The following is a 19,446-nucleotide window of genomic DNA, read 5'->3' on the forward strand; positions in this document are numbered from 1 at the left end:
TTATATATATATTTTTTAAAATTTTATTTATATTGATATATTTTTACTTAATTGTTCTATTACAATGGACTTGATTACGCTTAATAATTTTTCATATAGAAGAATTATTAAGTAAACAAAGGAAGTATTAGAAGCTTGAGTCATATTTCGTAATTGATTTAATTTGTACTGGTCGTAGTAATGGATTTAATTTATATTGGTTGAATTTAAGCTTGAGTTGGATTTAATTTGTATTGACTTGCATTAAATAATATTTTACTCTTTATTTGTGTTATGTTTAAATATTAATGACTTGTTTATTTTAATTATTTATTATTGATTAATTTACTTATTTTTAATACAGTAGAACCGTGATTCTAATCCAAACCAACCCGATGGGACTTATGTGTAGGTCCTAATATATGGACTTAATGTTTAATAAGTCATATGATATTAATGATATTTTTCATTAAATACTATTAAAAAAGCGTCACTAATTATTAATTTTTAGCGACAGTTTGAAAATATTATCACAAAAAATGTCACTAAAATTATAAGTCTTAGTGACAGTTTAAAAAAATTATCACAAAAAAACCATTAATTTTTAACTTTTAATGACAGTTTAAAAAATTCATTATAAAAAAGTCACTAATTATAAGTTTTAGTGACAATTTATAAAAATCATGACAAAAAAGTCAATAATTGTTAATTTTTAGTTACATATGAAAAAAATATCACAAAAAATTATTTTTAGTGACGATTTTACTAGAGTTTATTTTCAAAAAAAAATTTATAAAAATTAAATCTAACTATTACGACGTAATATCTCCTAACTATAAAATTATTTATTTATTTATTTAATTTTTGAGTTGGGTTGGCTCTTGCGCGATCCACACGCTATCTAGATTCTAAAGTTTGTTTTTTGTTTGTTGTGATGCTACACATTGTAATTTGAAAATCAAACGCATTTTCTGTGCAGTCTTGATTTCAACCTGCTTTTAGATTTTTTTTTTAAATTTAAAATTTTATTTTGTAGAAAAAATAAAAAATACTTATTATTTTATATAGTTTTAACTTTTTTGGGGGAGAGAGAACTAATTTTTTAAAATTTATAAATATCTTTTTAGTATTTATTTTTTGTTAAACTAATTTTTTGTTATTTTTTTAAAATATTTTTTAAAAATCAAACCAAATGAAATTTCTACTCAAAGTTATCTCATTTTTTTTAAAAGGTAAATTATACTAGCTAAATATAATAAATATTGTAAACTTAACATAATTATATTATTTTTTTAATTTATATTATTAACGAATAACTGGTGAAAAAGTTAGTGTTAGGGGAGTCAAAACAATAAGGGATCATTATGTCAATTTAATCATCAATGTATAAAAATGTATTAAAATTTTGTCCTAATCTAACTTCGTTAGTCTGACACTGTTCTAATAAAAATAAAAACTCAATTAAAAAAATACATTTTTTTATCTCTCAAATATCTGTGTCATTAATATGAAACCAAAAAACATATGATTTATGTTATTTTGATATCTGATATTATACATTTACGTCGGACTATTATTGACCGATGTCTCTTTTGAGAAGTGGATTAAAAATAATTTCTTAATTTTTAACCTATTTTAAGTCAATTCATCTCATATTTTTTACATATTTTTTTTAAAAAAAAAAAGAAAAAAAAAAGTTAGTTTTTAACTATTTTTCCAAAACACTCCTTAGACGATGGGAACCAAAAGTAAAAATTTTTACAATTAACTCAAAGTAAGTTTTTTTGGAAAGTGAGTTAAAAATCACTTCTTAATTTTTAATCCATTTTAAGTTATATTATCTTTCACATTTATTATATATTTTTTTTTAAAAAAATTAAAAATTAATTTTTAATCATTTTCTCAAAACATCCGTAGTGGTATTGGATTGATTTTTTTTTAACAGTGAAAGGTGACACGTGGTGACTGCAAGAGAAGACACGTGGGAATGGATATACCTTGCTTGCAAGGGGCGAGCGAGAGGGTCCACTGTCCACTGAGTTTTAGCAGTTGTAGTTGGTTCCTTTCATTCTTTAGATAGAGAGAGCGAGAGGGGTCCACAAGTGGAGTGCTCTTTCTGTTTTGTTTCTCTCCTTGTTTTTTTAAATTTTTTTTTTTATGTTTTTATTTTTTTTTTTAAGAATTAGCATCTGTAGGTAAAATTTTTAAATAGTGTTTTATTGGACTCCAGCAATTTATCATAAAACTTACATCGATAATATAAATTATTTAATATATAAAATTCATTGAGTATTTTATTTATGTGAAAAATCAAGTTAATTGAATATCAATAACTATTTAATCAAATCACATTTGTGCCAATAATTTATTTTTAAAATTAAAATTATAATTATCGTTGACATAAATTTAATCAAATTAAGTGACTATAAATATCTGATTAAAGTAATTTTTTACAAAAATAAAATATTTGACAAATTCTATATATTGAACCGTTCAAATCATAGATGTAAATTTTGTGACAAGCTCACAACAAAATTCAACAACATAGGTTTTGTTGGGATTTGGGTTTACTTTTGATTTTTTAACTTGGGTTTAAAAAATTTCGTTTGTGATAATTTTTTTACTTTTATAAAAGAAAAAATAAAATTATTATATTTTAAATGTAAATTTTATTTTATTTACTTTTTAATTTATTTTATCTTTTTATAATTATTTTTATATTTTAACCCAAAAATTTCACAAGGCGGCGAGGGCATAGTTGGATTTTAAACTGGAGAGGAGTTGCACTTTTTTTTTTTTTTAATATTTTTTTTACTTTTTTGGTCATTATTGAACTGCGGACCCAAATATTCTCTCGCTTCTGTCACGTCAGACATGACATGACTTTGTTGAACACGACGCCGTGATTTCTGACGTAGAAAATCCTAACACTTTATCTAAATATTTTATTAATATTTTTATAGGATCCGGACAGTGTCTCGTCCAGATCTGGGACAGGCGATCTAATTTGGTTTATTGGATTTATTTTTAAATTTTTTTGATAATTAAAATTGATCATATTTTAAAATATATTCACCCCATTATTTTTATAAAAAAATCATTTCGATCACATAACAAATACTATCTATTCAAATCATTCTTATCTAAAAAAATAAATGATCAAAAAATTAACAATTCATGAAAAGTGATCTGAATATATATTATCTGTTACTCGATCGACGTAATTCTTTACAAGTATAAAGTACTCAACAAAATATAAAATGTAAATTATTTGAATTATCAAAAAGAAGACAAAAAATAGACTTAATGGGTCGAACTTGACCCTCCTGTTCAGATGGTGGACTAAAGGCAAGCTTCAACTTTTTTTTAATTAAATGTGAATATAAGATTTACATAAAATTTATATGGTGTAGATCTTACATAAATATAAAATATTAATACAATATTTAGAGTTCTTAGTATTTTTTTAACACGCTCCCATCTAATCGCTCTCGGGTCTCGTTTAGTAATTATATATTTTAATTAAAAAGTTATAAAATCACTATAAGTTATCATATCATTCTTTTTATTTTTTTGTGTTTTTTATTTTATTTTATAAAAAGTAAAAAAATTACTAAACTAATTTGTTTCCAAACGAGACCTAATTTGATTGAAAGACCATGTGATTAAATCCTAGCCATTGGTTTTCTAGCAAAGTCACGATCTAGCCAATCTGAGCTAAAGAGGGATTTTAATTTTTTTTAATTTTTATCAAAGGAGGGAAAATTATTAAATACCTTTTTGAAGTTACTTGGCACTAATCATTATTTATCATTCCATCAAGATGAATTTCACCATATAATACCTAAGACTAACAAATAATTTACATTTACTAATTGTTTTAAGGATAAATTATAAAGGCCGGTGCTTCTCTCCCGTACCAATTTAAATTGAGTTTGTGCTATTTAGTTGTGATGGGCTTAATTTTGAACTTATGTCAATAATTTAAATCGTTATAGATAAAATTCGTTGAGTATATCATTCTTATAAAAAAATCACGTCGATCGGATACTGATAGTTATTTGATTAGTTTGAATTTGTTTCAATGACAATTATAATTTTAAAAATAAATTACAGACACAAATATAATCTGATCAATATAATTTTTTACAGGGATTATGTAATTAATGAATTTTATACATTGAATGGTTGAGATGAGCCTAGAGTCGGCCCCACCACGGTTCAACAACACCGTCTAGTTTGAAAATGGACTGGAGAGAAGTTGTGCTTAATTACAAATACAATTTTTGAAATTTGCTTAAAATATAAATTACCTCCTATAATTTTAGAAATTGCATATTGTCTCTTCAAGTTTCTAATTGATAACAAATAATTTTCTTTTATTAATAAATCAATAAGTCAATTAATAATTTTTAATGATATCAGAAGTATGTTTCAATTAATAATTCATATAATTTTATTGTTGTATAAGAAGTGAAGTTAAAAATTTTATTTTTTCTGTTAAATAAAAAATTATAATAAGAAGGTATTTGTAATTTTCAAAATCACAATAGACAATTCATATTTTAAGCAAATCTCAAGAGATATATTTTTAATTTAGTTTTTTTTTCTCTATTATATGATTTATTGTTATGATTTGATAAAGAAAAACTATATACTTCAATATTTGATGTAGAAGAATAACGAGTGAGATTAAAAAAATAATAATAAATATTAAGTATAAAGATAACATCATTTTATACAGGGTCACCAATCAATGTAGTCCACGTTAATGGTGACAAATAAAATTCTTGTTCCAGGAATCCAGAAAATTGTCAATAAATTTATTTTGATAAGTAATGTATGATTTTGTATTGTTGAACTTACACTTTAAAAATGAATTTTAATTACATAATACTTTTTTTTTTTCTCAAAAATACTAAACAACTCTAAACCCCGTTTGTTTTCAGAGTTAGAATGGAAGAAATTGATAGTGATGAGATTATTAGTAAGGGGATTGATACTGAGTGGATTAAGTGAAATTGTGTTTGTTTTAATGGTAGTTGTTAATGTGGGGATTGTTAAATTATTACTCTATAAAAGAAATATAAAATATTAAACAAATAAAATTATGATTTTTATTTAACAAAAAATACAAAAATATTAAACATTAATGTTAAAAAAAAAGGCCAACATGTAAATAAAAAAATGAAAAATAAAAAAACCTAATCCTATGGAACTAATTTCTTAATACCATCTTCACCTCCTCCATCTCAATCCCAACACTAAGGTCCATCCTAATCTCATGAGATTATGAATCCACTCTTCATCTCCCAAAACAAACATACCATATATAGTGAGTCCCACCTCTGTCTCAATCCCAATCCCATCTCTATCTTCCAAAACAAATGAGGACAACACTTATATAGGTGTGGCACATAGGTATAGAATATTTGATAATTTTTTTGGTATCCCCAGTATTGCCTTTTTTTTTTTTTTTACTTCTTCTTGGGTTTGGATTTTCTCAAATTGATTATCTCAACTTGAGAGAATATTTGACTTGATAAGCTCATTTTGGGACTGACTTTAGTGATCCGAACTGCTTACTTTTTAGTACTTATTGAGTAGAATAGTTATATAAAAAATTAAGATGACTAGTTATCAATGGCTGTACGTTTAAATCACATTTGTATTCCAAAAAATGAATGATTACTCTTGAAATTATAATTATCGTTTATTTTTTTAAAATAAATGTGATTCAAATATATAGTTATCAATATCCGATCATCTTAATTTATTATATGAGTCTTAAAAATAAACAATTCAAATTACCAAAACTGATTAAAAAATGAGCCCACCAAGTCTAGAACTAATCTTTTTTCTTTCTTCTCCGAGAAGTGCTAGACAGTTCTTGGGTGTTTGGGAATCCCTAAATAAGCCACCTTTTTTTTTTTTTTTTAATCTTTACTATTTTTTTTAAAAAAATTATGTCAATTATATATATATATATATTTACTTTTTCAGTCCGTCTTGTTTAGACGAATCTAAAAAATAAAAATAAAATAAAAAGATCTATAAAAAAATTTGAAAAGTCAAAATAAACCAAAAAAGTCTATTTTCTTTTAATTATTTTTGTTTAATCTGACTTTTTTTGGATTTTTAAATTTTATTTTTATTTTCTGATTTGTCTTATCGAATTGAATCTAAAAGCCTAAAACTTTCTAAATTTTTTAAAAAATCCACTTAAAAAAAAAAAAAACACCAAACGAGCAAAACCTCAAACACCACACACTGGTATGAGTGTAGATCCCACGCCATAATAGAAAATTAAGTACACAAAATTTTTTTTGCTGAGTAAATTTTTTTAAATTCCTAATATTGTTGTTTTTATTTTCCACTAACCAATCACACACTTTATAATCTGATGATGTAAATTTTTTTGATTAATTAATAATATTGACATGTAGTATTACAACTATATCTAATATTTATTAGGTTAAGGTCTCGTTTATGAATTATATATTTTAGTTAAAAGGTTTAAAAAAAACTATAAATTATTACATAATTCTCTCTATTTTTCTATAATTTTTTTTTAATAAAAAATCAAAAAATTAGTAAAACAACCTATTCCCAAACTAGACATAAAAATCCACAATTCTATATGAGACAATGGGGTGACAGTGTGGGGCCCACTTAAGTTTCCACCGACGGTAGCATGCAGCCGCTAGCGAAGCTACTCCCACCACCACCCACTGCCTTTTTCTTCCTTCTTATTCACAACTCTCACTCCCCTCCTCTTTCCAACCCTCCCACACAAACCATCACTCTCTCTCTCTCTCTCTCTCTAACACACACACACATTAGCACAAGGAGTGAAATGCAGTGTTCTTAAAGGATTTGCCTGATCATCAATTGCCCACTTTGCTCAGTGAAGTTTGTTCAATGGCTCTTACTTCTCTCCAAGTTTGCATGGATTCTTCTGATTGGCTACAGGTATATGTCATGCCTTCTCTTCTCCACAAAAAGAAATTTTGTGATTTTCATTTTCATATGCAATTAAGAGTCATGACAATAGTATTTTGACTTCAAATAAATGATGATATCATTCTGCATAATTTTTTTTTTTTTTTGTAAAAAAATAAAATAAAATAAAATAAAAAAATTCTATTAGTATGACATTACCCTTCTTGTCATGATTTTTTTTTCCCCTCAAAAAGTCTATATTTCCCACATACATTTTTTTACAGAGACATGCATATTTTTAATTTTGTCTCTCTTCTGTGTAAGTTTCTTTGACGTGGATGTTTGGCATTTTCAAAATTTAAACACCGTGTCAAATGAAACCTATAAATTTTCCAATGTCCTCAAGATTTTTCCCTTTCAATTTTTAATGGCCAACATGGTCTAAGATTATGTGAAAGCTATGATAACAAGGCAGATATACAAAAAGAGCTAACCATGTAGGCCCTTAATTCAAAAAGCTAGAAGGGGTTGCTTTTGAAAATAGAAACGAAAGAAAGACTGTAATTCAATCACATAATGGTTTACAAAGTATTGGAATTTACAGACGAGATTTATTCTGATTTTGGTATCACAATAATAAATTTACACGATAAATTTCATATTTGGGATAGTTTTTAAGATCTCTTTGGAGTAAGGCCTCGTTTGGCAAGAGGCTATTTTAGCCAATTAGTCAAAAAGTTACTAAATTAGCCAAAAAGCCAACAACCCATACCAAAAAGTCAAAGATTCTCTTTTCTCTCTACTTTTTGCACATCTTTTTGTAATTAGCCAAAAGTCATCCCAAACATACAAGTTTTTTTTATCTACCTTTTTAGTTAAAAAGCCAAAAAGTTACTAAATTAGCCTGTTCACAAACGAGGCCTAAGTAGCATTTCAGTTAATTATTTAGACTTATTTCAATATCTTAGATAGTAAGCAAGCAGTCTTATCTTCTTTATTTATCTTTTCAATATTTGTAACTCAAATTCGAAACAAATTTCACTAAATTTGGAAGCTTATAATAATTTATTTGATAACACACTTCATATAGGTTGTGTGTGATGTGGGAATTGCTATCTTTGGAACTTTAGCTTATGGACATTCTAATCGATATAACTGAAGTTAACTTGAATTATTCTAATGACTACTTTGACACATTTGCATGTCAGGAGACGATCCACGATGACTCTCCAATGGATTCTTCTTCCCCATCTGGGGACATGTTCACATGCCCAAGACCCTTGATGGAAAGAAGGCTTAGGCCCCAACATGACCAAGCCCTAAAGTGCCCACGGTGTGACTCAACCCATACCAAGTTTTGCTACTATAACAACTATAGCCTTACACAACCGAGGTACTTCTGCAAGACCTGTAGGAGGTACTGGACTAAAGGAGGGACACTGAGGAACATACCGGTTGGCGGTGGATGTAGGAAAAACAAGAAAGTTTCTACCAAGAAATCAAATGATAATAAATCAGTCAACCACCAAAACTCTAGCGGATCATCATCGCACAGTCCGACCGATCTACAGCTTTCTTTCCCTGAAGTGCCATTTTCTCACCTCACTAACTTGCTGGGGAACCATGGGGGAGTTGGAAACCCTACTTTCTTGGAGAGCAAGTATAATGCCAATGCCATGCTTGAAAACCCTAGGCCCATTGATTTTATGGAAAGTAGATATGAAGGTTTCATGGGGAATGGTGACTTGGCAATGATGGGTGGGCTTGGTCATGACATGAGCCATGATCATGGGTTGACACCTAATTTTCATGGCTTATGCTCTCCGTTTGGAGAGAAATTATTCAATACGCCAGAAGCAAATCTAAGTGGTCCGGGACCTTTTATGGACACTTATCAGAGGATAATGCTTCCATATGAAGAACATATTGAGAATCAAACCACAATGGATGTGAAGCCAAACACCAAACTTTTGGCCATTGAGTGGCATGATCAAGAATGTTCTGATGCTGGGAAGGACTCTTTTGGGTATCTCAATAGCATGGGATCATGGACAGGATTGATGAATGAGTATGGATCATAAGAGCATTTACATAACATTGTGGAGCACTTATTTCTTTCATAGATATATAGAACTCACCTATGTGGGGTTCATATCTTTGTAAAATATTAGCTCTTATGGATCATCTACAACAAACCCATTATTAGTCTATACCCTTTGTAATCAATGGTTCGAAATTGCAGGTTGGCTCAATCAACGGCTGTGCATGAAGAAACCTAAACATAATCTAGGACTTATATTAATACTTCTGATTAAGTATATATGTGCCTTTGATGGAAAGGTTTTTAATGTTTCTTTCTATGAAGGATTTTTATTTTTATCCTTTAAATGATTTAACCTAGTGTTGTTGAGTGTGATTGAGAATGTGAGCGTTCAAAAATGACTGCTTTAGATAGTGCCTAAAGGTTGTTCTCTCCATCCTTTTATTTATTTATTTTGGTGTTGTTCAAACATATTCTACATTTTATATGTAAAGCATTCAAAGTCTTAGGCTTTAGTTGAGATTTCAAGGAAGATATTATATTGCTTTTTTAGTTGCATAAAAAAATGTTTTAGAACTTAGAGAACTTTTATTTATTTATTTATTTATTTATTGAAGATAGCTAGAACTTAAAGAACTTTTTTTTGTTTGTTTTCTTTTAAAGATCGCTAGAACTTAGAGAACTTGGTGTATCCTTTTCTAGCCATGTAACTTTTGTGTGCTGATGTGTTGAGCTTGGTAAATTTTTTTTAAATGCATTTATACCTGGATTTAATGCTATCTATTTGGAACAAATTGATATAAGGGAGAATTTTATATTCAGAGCTGCTACGTAGCTCGAAACAGAGTTGGCCCGAAATGGCTTGAATTCAAAAACGGCGTCGTTTTTGAATTTTTTTTTCCTTTCCTTTTCTCTCTGGCGAAGATGAAGATGAAGAAAGAGAGAGAGAGAGAGAGAGGAGGGCGCTGGGGAACTGAGAGAGAGAGAGAGAGAGAGAGAGAGCATTAACATCAACAACATATCATTATCATCAACATCATCATCGTCATCAACACCAGATGATTCATCATCAACAAAGCAACCTAAGATCATCATCATCAACACTAGATCATCATCATCATTAACACTAAATGATGCATATTTCCTAATCTACAATACATCATCATCATCAACAATATCAACAACAACACATCATCATCATCAATACCAAATCAACAATACCAGCACATTATCATCAACAATAACAAACAATCACAATATATATATATATATATATAGAAGAATCGGAGATCGGAGGGGGCGACTAGTTGTGGTTGGGCAGTGGAGAAGAATCGGAGATCGGAGGCGGCGTCCGACGTTGACTAGTTGTGGCTGGACAGTTGTGGCGTCCGACGTCGACGTCAATTGGTTGTGATCAAAGATCGGAGCCTCCCTCTCTCTCTCTCTGTTCCCTCTTCCTCTCTCTTCTCTCTCTTTCTCTCTCTTTCTCCCTCTGTTTCAAAGATATAATAGGGGGAAAAAAAAAGCCTTAAACGACGTCGTTTTAGGTAGTTGAGCCATTCGAGGCGATAGAATTTCGAGTTACGAAATATTATTCTATTATATTTTGATTTAAATTTCACTTTAGTCTCTATATAATTTCAAATTAAACAATATGATTTTTGCACTTTAATTCAAGCTTCAATTTGGTCCTTTCACTTAAATTTTCATTATTATTTCCTATATGTACACCTTAAGAGACTGCAAAATGTCTCAAAATTATTAACTTTAACTTCCAACTTGAACTGAAGGTTCAAACTTAAATTAAATATACAGTATATGGACGAAACTATTTAATTTGAAACTATAAAAATCAAAGTAAAATTTGAATCAAACTATAAGCGTGATAAGTGTAATTAACCTATGATATAACTTAAATATTAGAGATTAAAATGACACAACTTGCATACTTTTAGGATGAAAAGGTAATTAACCATTTTATTCATTTATTTATGCACCAATATATCTAAATATAGTAATGTTCACTGGGAGGTAAAATTGGCATGAAGCCCATGCACAGTTTTGCGCCCACAACATAGGACACAACCCAAACATTCACCCTAAACACTCGTTTGAGAAGTTGGATTGGGCTGGGTTGGGGCTAAAGTAGTCATAAAAAGATATAATAGACGTTTTAGTTTAATAAAACAAAATGTTACATCTAAATTATAATCATTTCATTTTTTCTCTCACAAAAATCAAAAAAGTCAAAAAGTTTATTCCAAACGAGACTTTTCAACTCAAAACTAGAATAGTTAAAAGACAAAAAAACCAACCCACATTCCAAATGAAGCCAACTAGGTTTAGATTTACAACTCGGCCCAGCAATCACAAGCCCACGAAGGTTCCTGTTGCAATAACAAGATTTTAAACCTTCTTTCATTTATTTGGTTTTTGAAGGTGTTAAGGAGAAAGGAAAGAAAATGAAAAAGATAAAAGCAAAAAGAAAATGAATTTGTCTTTTTTTTTTTTTTTTTTGATCAGCAAAAAAGATCAACTTTATTGATGAAAATGAATTTGTCTTTGATTATTCATAAAAAATGAATAGAGATAAGTAATTTTATTCCTCATTTTTTGTAATAAATCTAATGTCCAAAACCGTAATATCACATTGACTGATACTAAAGTATGAATATTATTTGATATGAATGGCAATGAGGTTGTCGGATGTGTCGTCCTCTGGAGTGGGGTGGACGGGAAGGAGTTAATTTTGTAGCTTTAGGATACAAATAAGAATTAAAATGAGAGATAATATATTATATTTTGGATAATAATTTATCAGTGATGAGATTAAAATATATAAGATAAAAAAATAAAAATGTGAAAATAAATGTTAAGCATAATATTTTAATCTTATTAAATTTTAAAAATTAAATTATATATTATAAATATATTAATAAATATAATTGGGTCTAGGGTTGGGATTGGGGTCGGGACTCGATGGGAGAGCAAAATCCATCCAAGTCCTCCTTTTTCATTAGGGCAAGGGAAACCTGTGTGAAGTAAGGTGCGAAATGATTGAGTGAAGAAGAGAAAATTATCGTTTTATGTATCATCAATGCATTAATATTATATGTTGTTCAAATCATGTTCCAAACATAGAGGTAAAAAAAACAATTTCAATAAAAAAGTCAAAATAGGTATATTATGAAGGGTTGGGCTTTCTTCCAATTCAAAATCTGGACTGGAGGATGTTGTCCTGGTCTGTAGAACTCATCACAGAACTTTGACGATTTAAAATGTTTATTTTGTAAGACATTTCGTGTGTATTGTTCACAAAAAAATTAAGTTGATGCGATAATTGCAATATATTTAATTTGAAAAATCTAGAAATCCCCTAGATGTTGATTTGTGATTATGTATCAATTTTAAGCAGAATATAACAATCCCAATCAAACAATCAAACAATCAAGACAAAGAGACACAGCGATTTAACGTGGAAAAAACCACAATTGGACACCTCCAACTGTGATCAAAAAACCACGGGCAACAGCCACAAGACAATCCACTAAGAAGATTTAAAGGAATTACACAGGTATACTCTCAATTACCTAGCGAATCCACAACGCCTAATTGAACCAACCTTTATGTGCCTCTTCCAACCCCATCTTCACCACGGAATAGTCTTTCTGATGAGCCACTCCGGATTCCACCAAAGCTTCAGGCTCGAATTCTTCAGAATCCACAACTGAAGAATAACTCTCTCTTTTGTAGATAACAAACAAACCTTTGATGTACTCTCTTTAGATCATGAGTTGAATACTCAATAAAAACATCAAAGAAAACTCCCAAAGTATCCCCAGATATAAACCCTAGAAACCAAAAAGAAGATCTGGAGAAGTTATCCTAAAATCTGACCCAACATGCAAATTTATAGAATCTGTCCCGCGATCTCCGCTCGAGCTCACCACAGCCCGCTCGAGCGGACTGACCAAAAACTGCGTGCGAACAAACTGAGATGCGCTCGAGCGTAGGATCATCCGCTCGAGCGTAAAATCACACATTCCAGTATTTTTACAGGCGACTGCAGAGATGCTGAGAGCTTCCAATCCCCGTTCGAGCGCCTGTTCCTCCGCTCGAGCGGACAGGCCAAAACTGGAAAATCTGGAAAAATAAAACATGATCGAACAGGCAGCTCGATCCCCGTCATAATCAGCGAAGTGGCAATCTTGAAAGCTTTATCATCACAAACTTCTCTGAAATGCTTGATTCGGGTTGGATTCGCATCTAACAACTCATAGCCTCACTGAAATAAAAATGCGAATAAAATTACAACTCAAAGGAGTTTTGTCAAACGGGATTGCCAAGAAATAAAACCTAACATAATTTATCGCCTTTGTCTCTGAAAAAATGGATGTCAAGTGCATCAAGTGCATTTTTTAAAAAAATAATCTATTTTTTGTGTGACAAACACAATAAATTAAATATATTACGATTATCGAATCGATTTGAATTGTTGTATTAGTTTTGAACTTATTATCTAATAATCTGTTAATATTTTATTGCTGTCTTTTTGTTTCTCATTGTTCATTTTTTCCCTATAATTTCCTAGGTTTTCTCACGAAATTTTTTGTTATATTTCATGTTTCATGTTTTCATTTAAGAATAAGCATATTGGTACCAAACACATACTCTTTTATACAACATATAAAACGTAACGAAACGAAACGGAATTTTTGTTCCTGCTTTTTGCATTAATAAGTTGTAATTTTTTTTTTCTTTAAATAGTGAACTTTTATGGGAGAGAGTGAGATGACACTCCTTCAATTCTAGCTTCTTGACTTTTGATGAATCAAAACTTTATGTTTCTGTTTTTTGCTTTAATAAAAAAAAGAAATGCTAATCGTTTGTGGGAAAAAAGTGTATTAAAATATAAAAAAAAATTATAGATATATAAATAATTTTAAGGAGCAGTTTGTCTCCAGTCTAAGATCAGACTGGACGGTACTGTTCGGCCTGTGGGGACATACCACAAGTCCCATTTCGATAATCTGAACCGCAATATATAGATCTCGTTGAGTACTATGGCTCCGTTTGGTGTAGCTGTTAAAATAGCTTATACATTATAACTTAACAGATTGTAGATTATGACTTTAATCAGAAGTTGTTAATCTGTTTGGTGTAGCTGTTGGATTATAGATTTAAGTTGCTGAGTAGTGTTTGTTAATAAGCTGTGAAATAACTTTTTCAATTAATTTTTATTTTTTGTTTGTCTACATTTCTCATAAAAAAATAATAATAATAATCTATAGTCCATTTGAGTCTTTTTCTATTTTTAAAAAAATAAAAAATAAAAAAATTTAAGAGTATAATCATTAATTAACATGTCCACAGCAGAAGCTGATAATCAGAAGTAAGGGGTGAGCAGCTTCTCAGAATCAGTTTTTTTGAGTTAAAATAAGCTGTTAGAATCAGAAACTGTTTGAAATAAGTTTAACCAAACACTCCAAAATAACTTTTTCAAAGCTCAAAGCCATAAGTTGGCTCTGAAAAGCTGAAACAAACACCCCTTATATGCTTGTAAAAAATCACGTTAATCGGATATTGATAGCTATGTGATCAAGTTAGTTTTGTATAAAAAAAAAAATAGATGATGAACAAATTAACGGTTGACAACAAACTGATCCGATGAAATAGCTGTCGATATCCGATCAATGTGATTTTTTATAGACATGTAGTACTCGACAATTTTTACGCATTGAACGGTTCGAATTATTAAAACGGGACTCGTAGTTGGCCCCCGCGGACCAAATGGCACCGTCCAGTCCAATCTCGGACTGGAGGCAAGCTGTTTCCAAAATTTTATAAGAATATGTGAAATGTATATTAGAATTCAAACTCTTTTGACATTATTTATTCCTTATTGAACACCCTAGAAAGAAACAATGCAACTAAATGCGCTGTATTTTTATTTTTTTCTCATTGAATGCATTGTTTTCCAACCCACTGAGGAGTGTGTTTAAATCGGTCCAACTATTAGGGAGAGACTCAAGCATGCCATGATGCAACCGATTTCAATACAAGGCATGGATGTGGGTCCCTAGGGAGGGCCGTCCACTACAAAGGTTGAGGAGAAGAAGACAGATAAAACGACATTTGATGTTAAGTTGGAGAAATTTAATGCTACTGCAAAAATCAAGGTCATCAAAGAGGTTAGAGCTTTTACGAATCTAGGATTAGAGGAAGAAAAAGATTTGGTAGAGAAAACCTCGATTTTTCTTGGACAAGAAGTCACGAAAGAGAAGGCAAACAACGTAATCGAGAAGGTCAAGGTTGCTGGAGGAGTTGCCACTATGGAATGAATCTTTCTGCTTTTTTTTGTTTTTTGTTTTGTTTTGTTTTGTATTTTATTTATTTTTATTTTTTTTCAGTTGCTATGTTGTGTTCTATCAGTTCCCATTGAGGGGAAAATGAACATAAGAATTATTCTTCAAAATTTGAAGTTTTCTATGGAATAATTGGGTTGACTCTTTGCAATGCATAGTGCTTTGAATGAAGTGTTGTGATTAAAGACACCCAGAAAATGATCAATAAGCAATGATACACACAAATGAGACACAAATATTTATGTGGTCTGGCCCAATGCCTACGTCCACGGGAGAAAGAAAGAACGCTTCACTGTGAACAAAACAAATACAAAACAGAAGGGGAGGAGTCTCACTCTCTCAACTTAACTCACAGATCATACACTTCTCACAACTTTCTGTTTTCTTCACTCTTGATCTCTATATCAACTCAGCTCACATCTCTCCATATTTATGCACAAATGGGAGAGCTAACAGTTACACTTGCCTACTAACAACCAACCATCAAAATAAATGGCAAGTCATCAATATAGCCACCCTACAAGGGAATAGCTTAGCTGAATATCTCCACAAAATCTCTAGCCCAAAATCTGCAGTAGTTATATTTGACTTCCATGGCTCCATGAATCAGAGCCAACATTATTTTCACATAGTGTAGATACTCAACAATTCTCTCCCTTCACACCCATGGAAGTAGGATCCTTATTGGAAGTCCATCCTAGCAATGTCCCTACATACTTTGAGTTTGTTTCTCGAGACTACCCTTGTAAGCATGTTGGATGGATTCTTATCTGTGTGAATCTTGACCAATTTCAATAACTGTTTCTTTATCACTTCGCGTATCCAATGATACCGAACATCAATGTGTTTCATGCGAGAATGGTACATAGAATTCTTTCTCAGGTCTATGGCACTTTGGCTATCACACTGTACCGTGAACTTTTCTTGCTTTTATTCCCAGTTTTTGGAGAAACCGCTTCAACCACAACATATATTTTCCAACTTACACTGTGGTAATATACTTTGCCTTGGTTGTGGATAAAACAACACACTTCTGTAGCTTAGACTGCCAAGACACAGCTCCCCCTACAAAAGTAAACAAAAATCCTGATGTAGATTTTCTACCATTAAGATCACTTGCCATATCTGAATCCATATAGGCTTCCAAGATTGGAGTAGATCCTCCAAAGCACAAACACATTTTAGATATACCCTTAAGGTACCTCATAATCCACTTGACTGCTTCCCAATGCTCTTTTCCTATATTAGAAAGAAATCTGCTCACTACTCCAACAGCATGAGCAATATCTAGTCAGGTGGACACCATTGCATATATCAAACTTACTACAGATGAGTAGGGAATTACCTCTATCTCTTCTCTTTCATTTGTAGAGAAGGGACAAGACTTCTTGCTCAGCTTGAAATGGTTAGCCAGCAGAGTATTGACTGGCTCGGCATTTTTCATGTTGAACTTTGCAAGCACCCGTTCAATATACTTCTCCTGTGACAACCACAACTTCTTGGCTTTCCTGTCACGTATAATTTTTACGCCCCAAATTTGTTGTGCAGGGCCTAGGTTCTTCATGTTAAAGGACTGTGATAACTCCTTCTTCAGTGATCTGATTACTATGGCATCTTGTCTAACAATCAGCGTGTCATTAACATAGAGTAGGAGTATGATTAAGTTTCCACCGGGAAATTTCCTGACATATATACACACTGGTCTGCAGCAGTTTTCTTGTACTCATGACCCACCATGATTGAGTCAAACTTCTTGTACCACTATCTCAGCGCTTGTTTGAGGCTGTAGAGACTCTTCTTCAATTTGCAGACTAAGTTTTGTTTCCCTTTTATTTCAAAATCTTCTAGTTGCTCTATGTAAATTTTTTCCTCTAAATTACTATAGAGAAATGCCATCTTCACATCTATTTGTTCAAGTTCCAAATTCAAACTGGCTCCTAGTCCCAAAACTAGTTAAATGGATGTCATTTTCACAACTAGCGAGAAGATTTTATCAAAATCAATACCTTTCTTCTACTCAAAACCTTTGACAACCAATTGAGCCTAATACTTGACTAGCTTTCCGCTGCCATCTTTCTTCAACTTGAACACCCATTTGTTCTTCAGTGCTTTTCAACCCTAGAGATGTTTTACCAAATCATAAGTCTGATGTTTCTGCAAGGACTTCATCTCTTATTGCATAGCTTGCTTCCAGCTACTCTTTTCCTTATGATTCTAAACTTCTTGAAAACTTTCTAGCTTTCCCTCATCAATAAGCAAAATATACTTAGAAGTAGGGTATTTTGATGATGGCTTAGGCGCTTTTGTTGATCTTCATAACTATGGACCGACAGTCTCTAGTGGAGGGAGTTGTGGCTACCCCTGCTTAACACCCTCTTCTTCTGGATCTTCTTCTTCTAGAAATCTATCCTACAACTCTACATCAATGGCCGCATGCTGCAGTAGCTCTTCTTCATCAATGGCATGTTGTGATGGTGTAGGATTCAGAACAATTTCTAAAATATCATCAACTTTGGGTTTGGCTGGTTGTCCAAAGTTTTCTAAGGTTTGGCCTTGTTGAAACATCACATCTCGGCTTCGAATGACCTTCTTATTTTTCGGATCCCATAATCTGTATCCAAATTCTTTATCTTCATAGCCAATAAAAATGCATGGAGTAGCTTTGTCATCCAGCTTCTGTCTATGCTCCTTGGATACGTGTGCCAATGTTTTGCACTTGAACACTCTCAAGTGAGAGTAAGAAATCTCTCTTCCAGACTATACCTTTTTTGGAATCTCAAAATTCAGTGGAACTAATGGCGATCTATTGATCAAAAAATAAGCAACACGAACAACTTCTCTCCAAAATGACTTTGGCAGCTTTGCCATTTTGATCATATATCTGACTTTCTCCACAATAGTCTGATTCATTCGCTCGACTACACCATTGTGTTATGGGGTTCTAGGAACAATCTTTTCATGCCGGATGCCGCGAGTAGCACAGTAGGCTTCAAACTCCTTTGACATGTACTCGTCTTCATTGTTTGTTCGGAGACACTTCAACTTCTTTCCGGTTTCTCTTTCCACCATAGCATGGAATGTCTGAAAATGCTGGAACACCTTAGCTTTGGTTTTTAGGACATAGACCCATACCTTCTGTGATGCATCATCAATAAATGTCAGGAAGTATTTTCTACCACCCAAAGATTCCACTTCTATGGGACCGCATACATCAAAGTATACTCTACTCAACAACTCTGATTGTCTTCTGGATGATGAGTGGAAAGTGACTCTATGATGCTTCCCAAATAAGCAGTTGTCACTAGGGTTCAATTTTGCATCTTTCGCAAAGAGAACAAGAGACTTCTTTGCCAGAATCTGTAATCCTTTTTCACTCATGTGACCTAGCTTTTTGTGCCACAAATTTGGTGATGCCTTATCTTTTACTACATTGAGGCTATCTAAAATCACATTCACATGAGTCTTGTATAACGTACCAGTTGCTTGTCATTTGGCTACCACTAGAGATCCCTTCTTTAATTTCCACATGCCTTTGCTGAAGTAGTTCTCATAGCCTTGTCGATCTAAGGCTATCCTTGAAATAAGATTTAGGTGGAAATCAGGAACATGCTTGACATCTTTCGACACCACTGTGCACCCAACTTTGGTTTGGATGCGAACATCACCGATTCCCATAATCTTTGAAAAACTGGAGTTACCCATTTTACTATACTAAAATCTCCAGCTTGGTACATACTGAAAATCTCATTTTGGGGTGTGGCGTGGTAGGAAGCTGCTATATTTACCACCCACTCGGTGTTGTTGTCTGACATATGGAGGAATTCTTCTTCTCTAACAGAGAATAATGCAATATCCTTTGAGACAGTAACTGTAGTGTTTCCATCTTCGATCTTTGGCTGTCTATTGCCTTGTTTTTGTTCTCCCTTCAAGGCATAGCAATATTTATTTATGTGACCCTCTTGGCCACAATGGTAACACTTGAACCTTGGTCAGCTCTGGACTTCCCTCTATCTTGAGATCTTCTTCTGCTATGCCTTCTGTTTTTCTTTCTTGCCTCTTCACTAAATAAAGCATTGGTGACCATGTTCATGGTTAGTCTTCCTTTAGGTGTAGAGTTGT

General features: G+C 31.7%; 1 protein-coding gene across 1 annotated transcript; it reads left to right on the forward strand.

The window, feature by feature from the left end:
- Positions 1–6,725: 6,725 nt before the first annotated feature.
- Positions 6,726–9,309, forward strand: LOC114274229 (dof zinc finger protein DOF5.6). Its single transcript, XM_028216126.2, has 2 exons — positions 6,726–6,951; positions 8,130–9,309. Exons 1-2 carry the CDS (start codon positions 6,901–6,903, stop codon positions 9,000–9,002), a joined length of 924 nt encoding a protein of 307 aa, XP_028071927.2. The 5' UTR covers positions 6,726–6,900; the 3' UTR covers positions 9,003–9,309.
- The last annotated feature ends 10,137 nt before the right edge of the window (positions 9,310–19,446 follow it).

The sequence above is a fragment of the Camellia sinensis genome, chromosome 5 (genome assembly GCF_055761805.1).
Source record: "Camellia sinensis isolate YWXY chromosome 5, ASM5576180v1, whole genome shotgun sequence".
NCBI classification, from domain to species: domain Eukaryota; kingdom Viridiplantae; phylum Streptophyta; class Magnoliopsida; order Ericales; family Theaceae; genus Camellia; species Camellia sinensis.

Coding starts and splice junctions, on each gene's coding strand:
- LOC114274229 (XM_028216126.2), top strand. CDS start 6,901: ATGGCTCTTACTTCTCTCCAAGTTTGCATGGATTCTTCTGATTGGCTA. Junction 6,952..8,129: donor ATTCTTCTGATTGGCTACAG/GTATATGTCATG, acceptor TTTGCATGTCAG/GAGACGATCCACGATGACTC.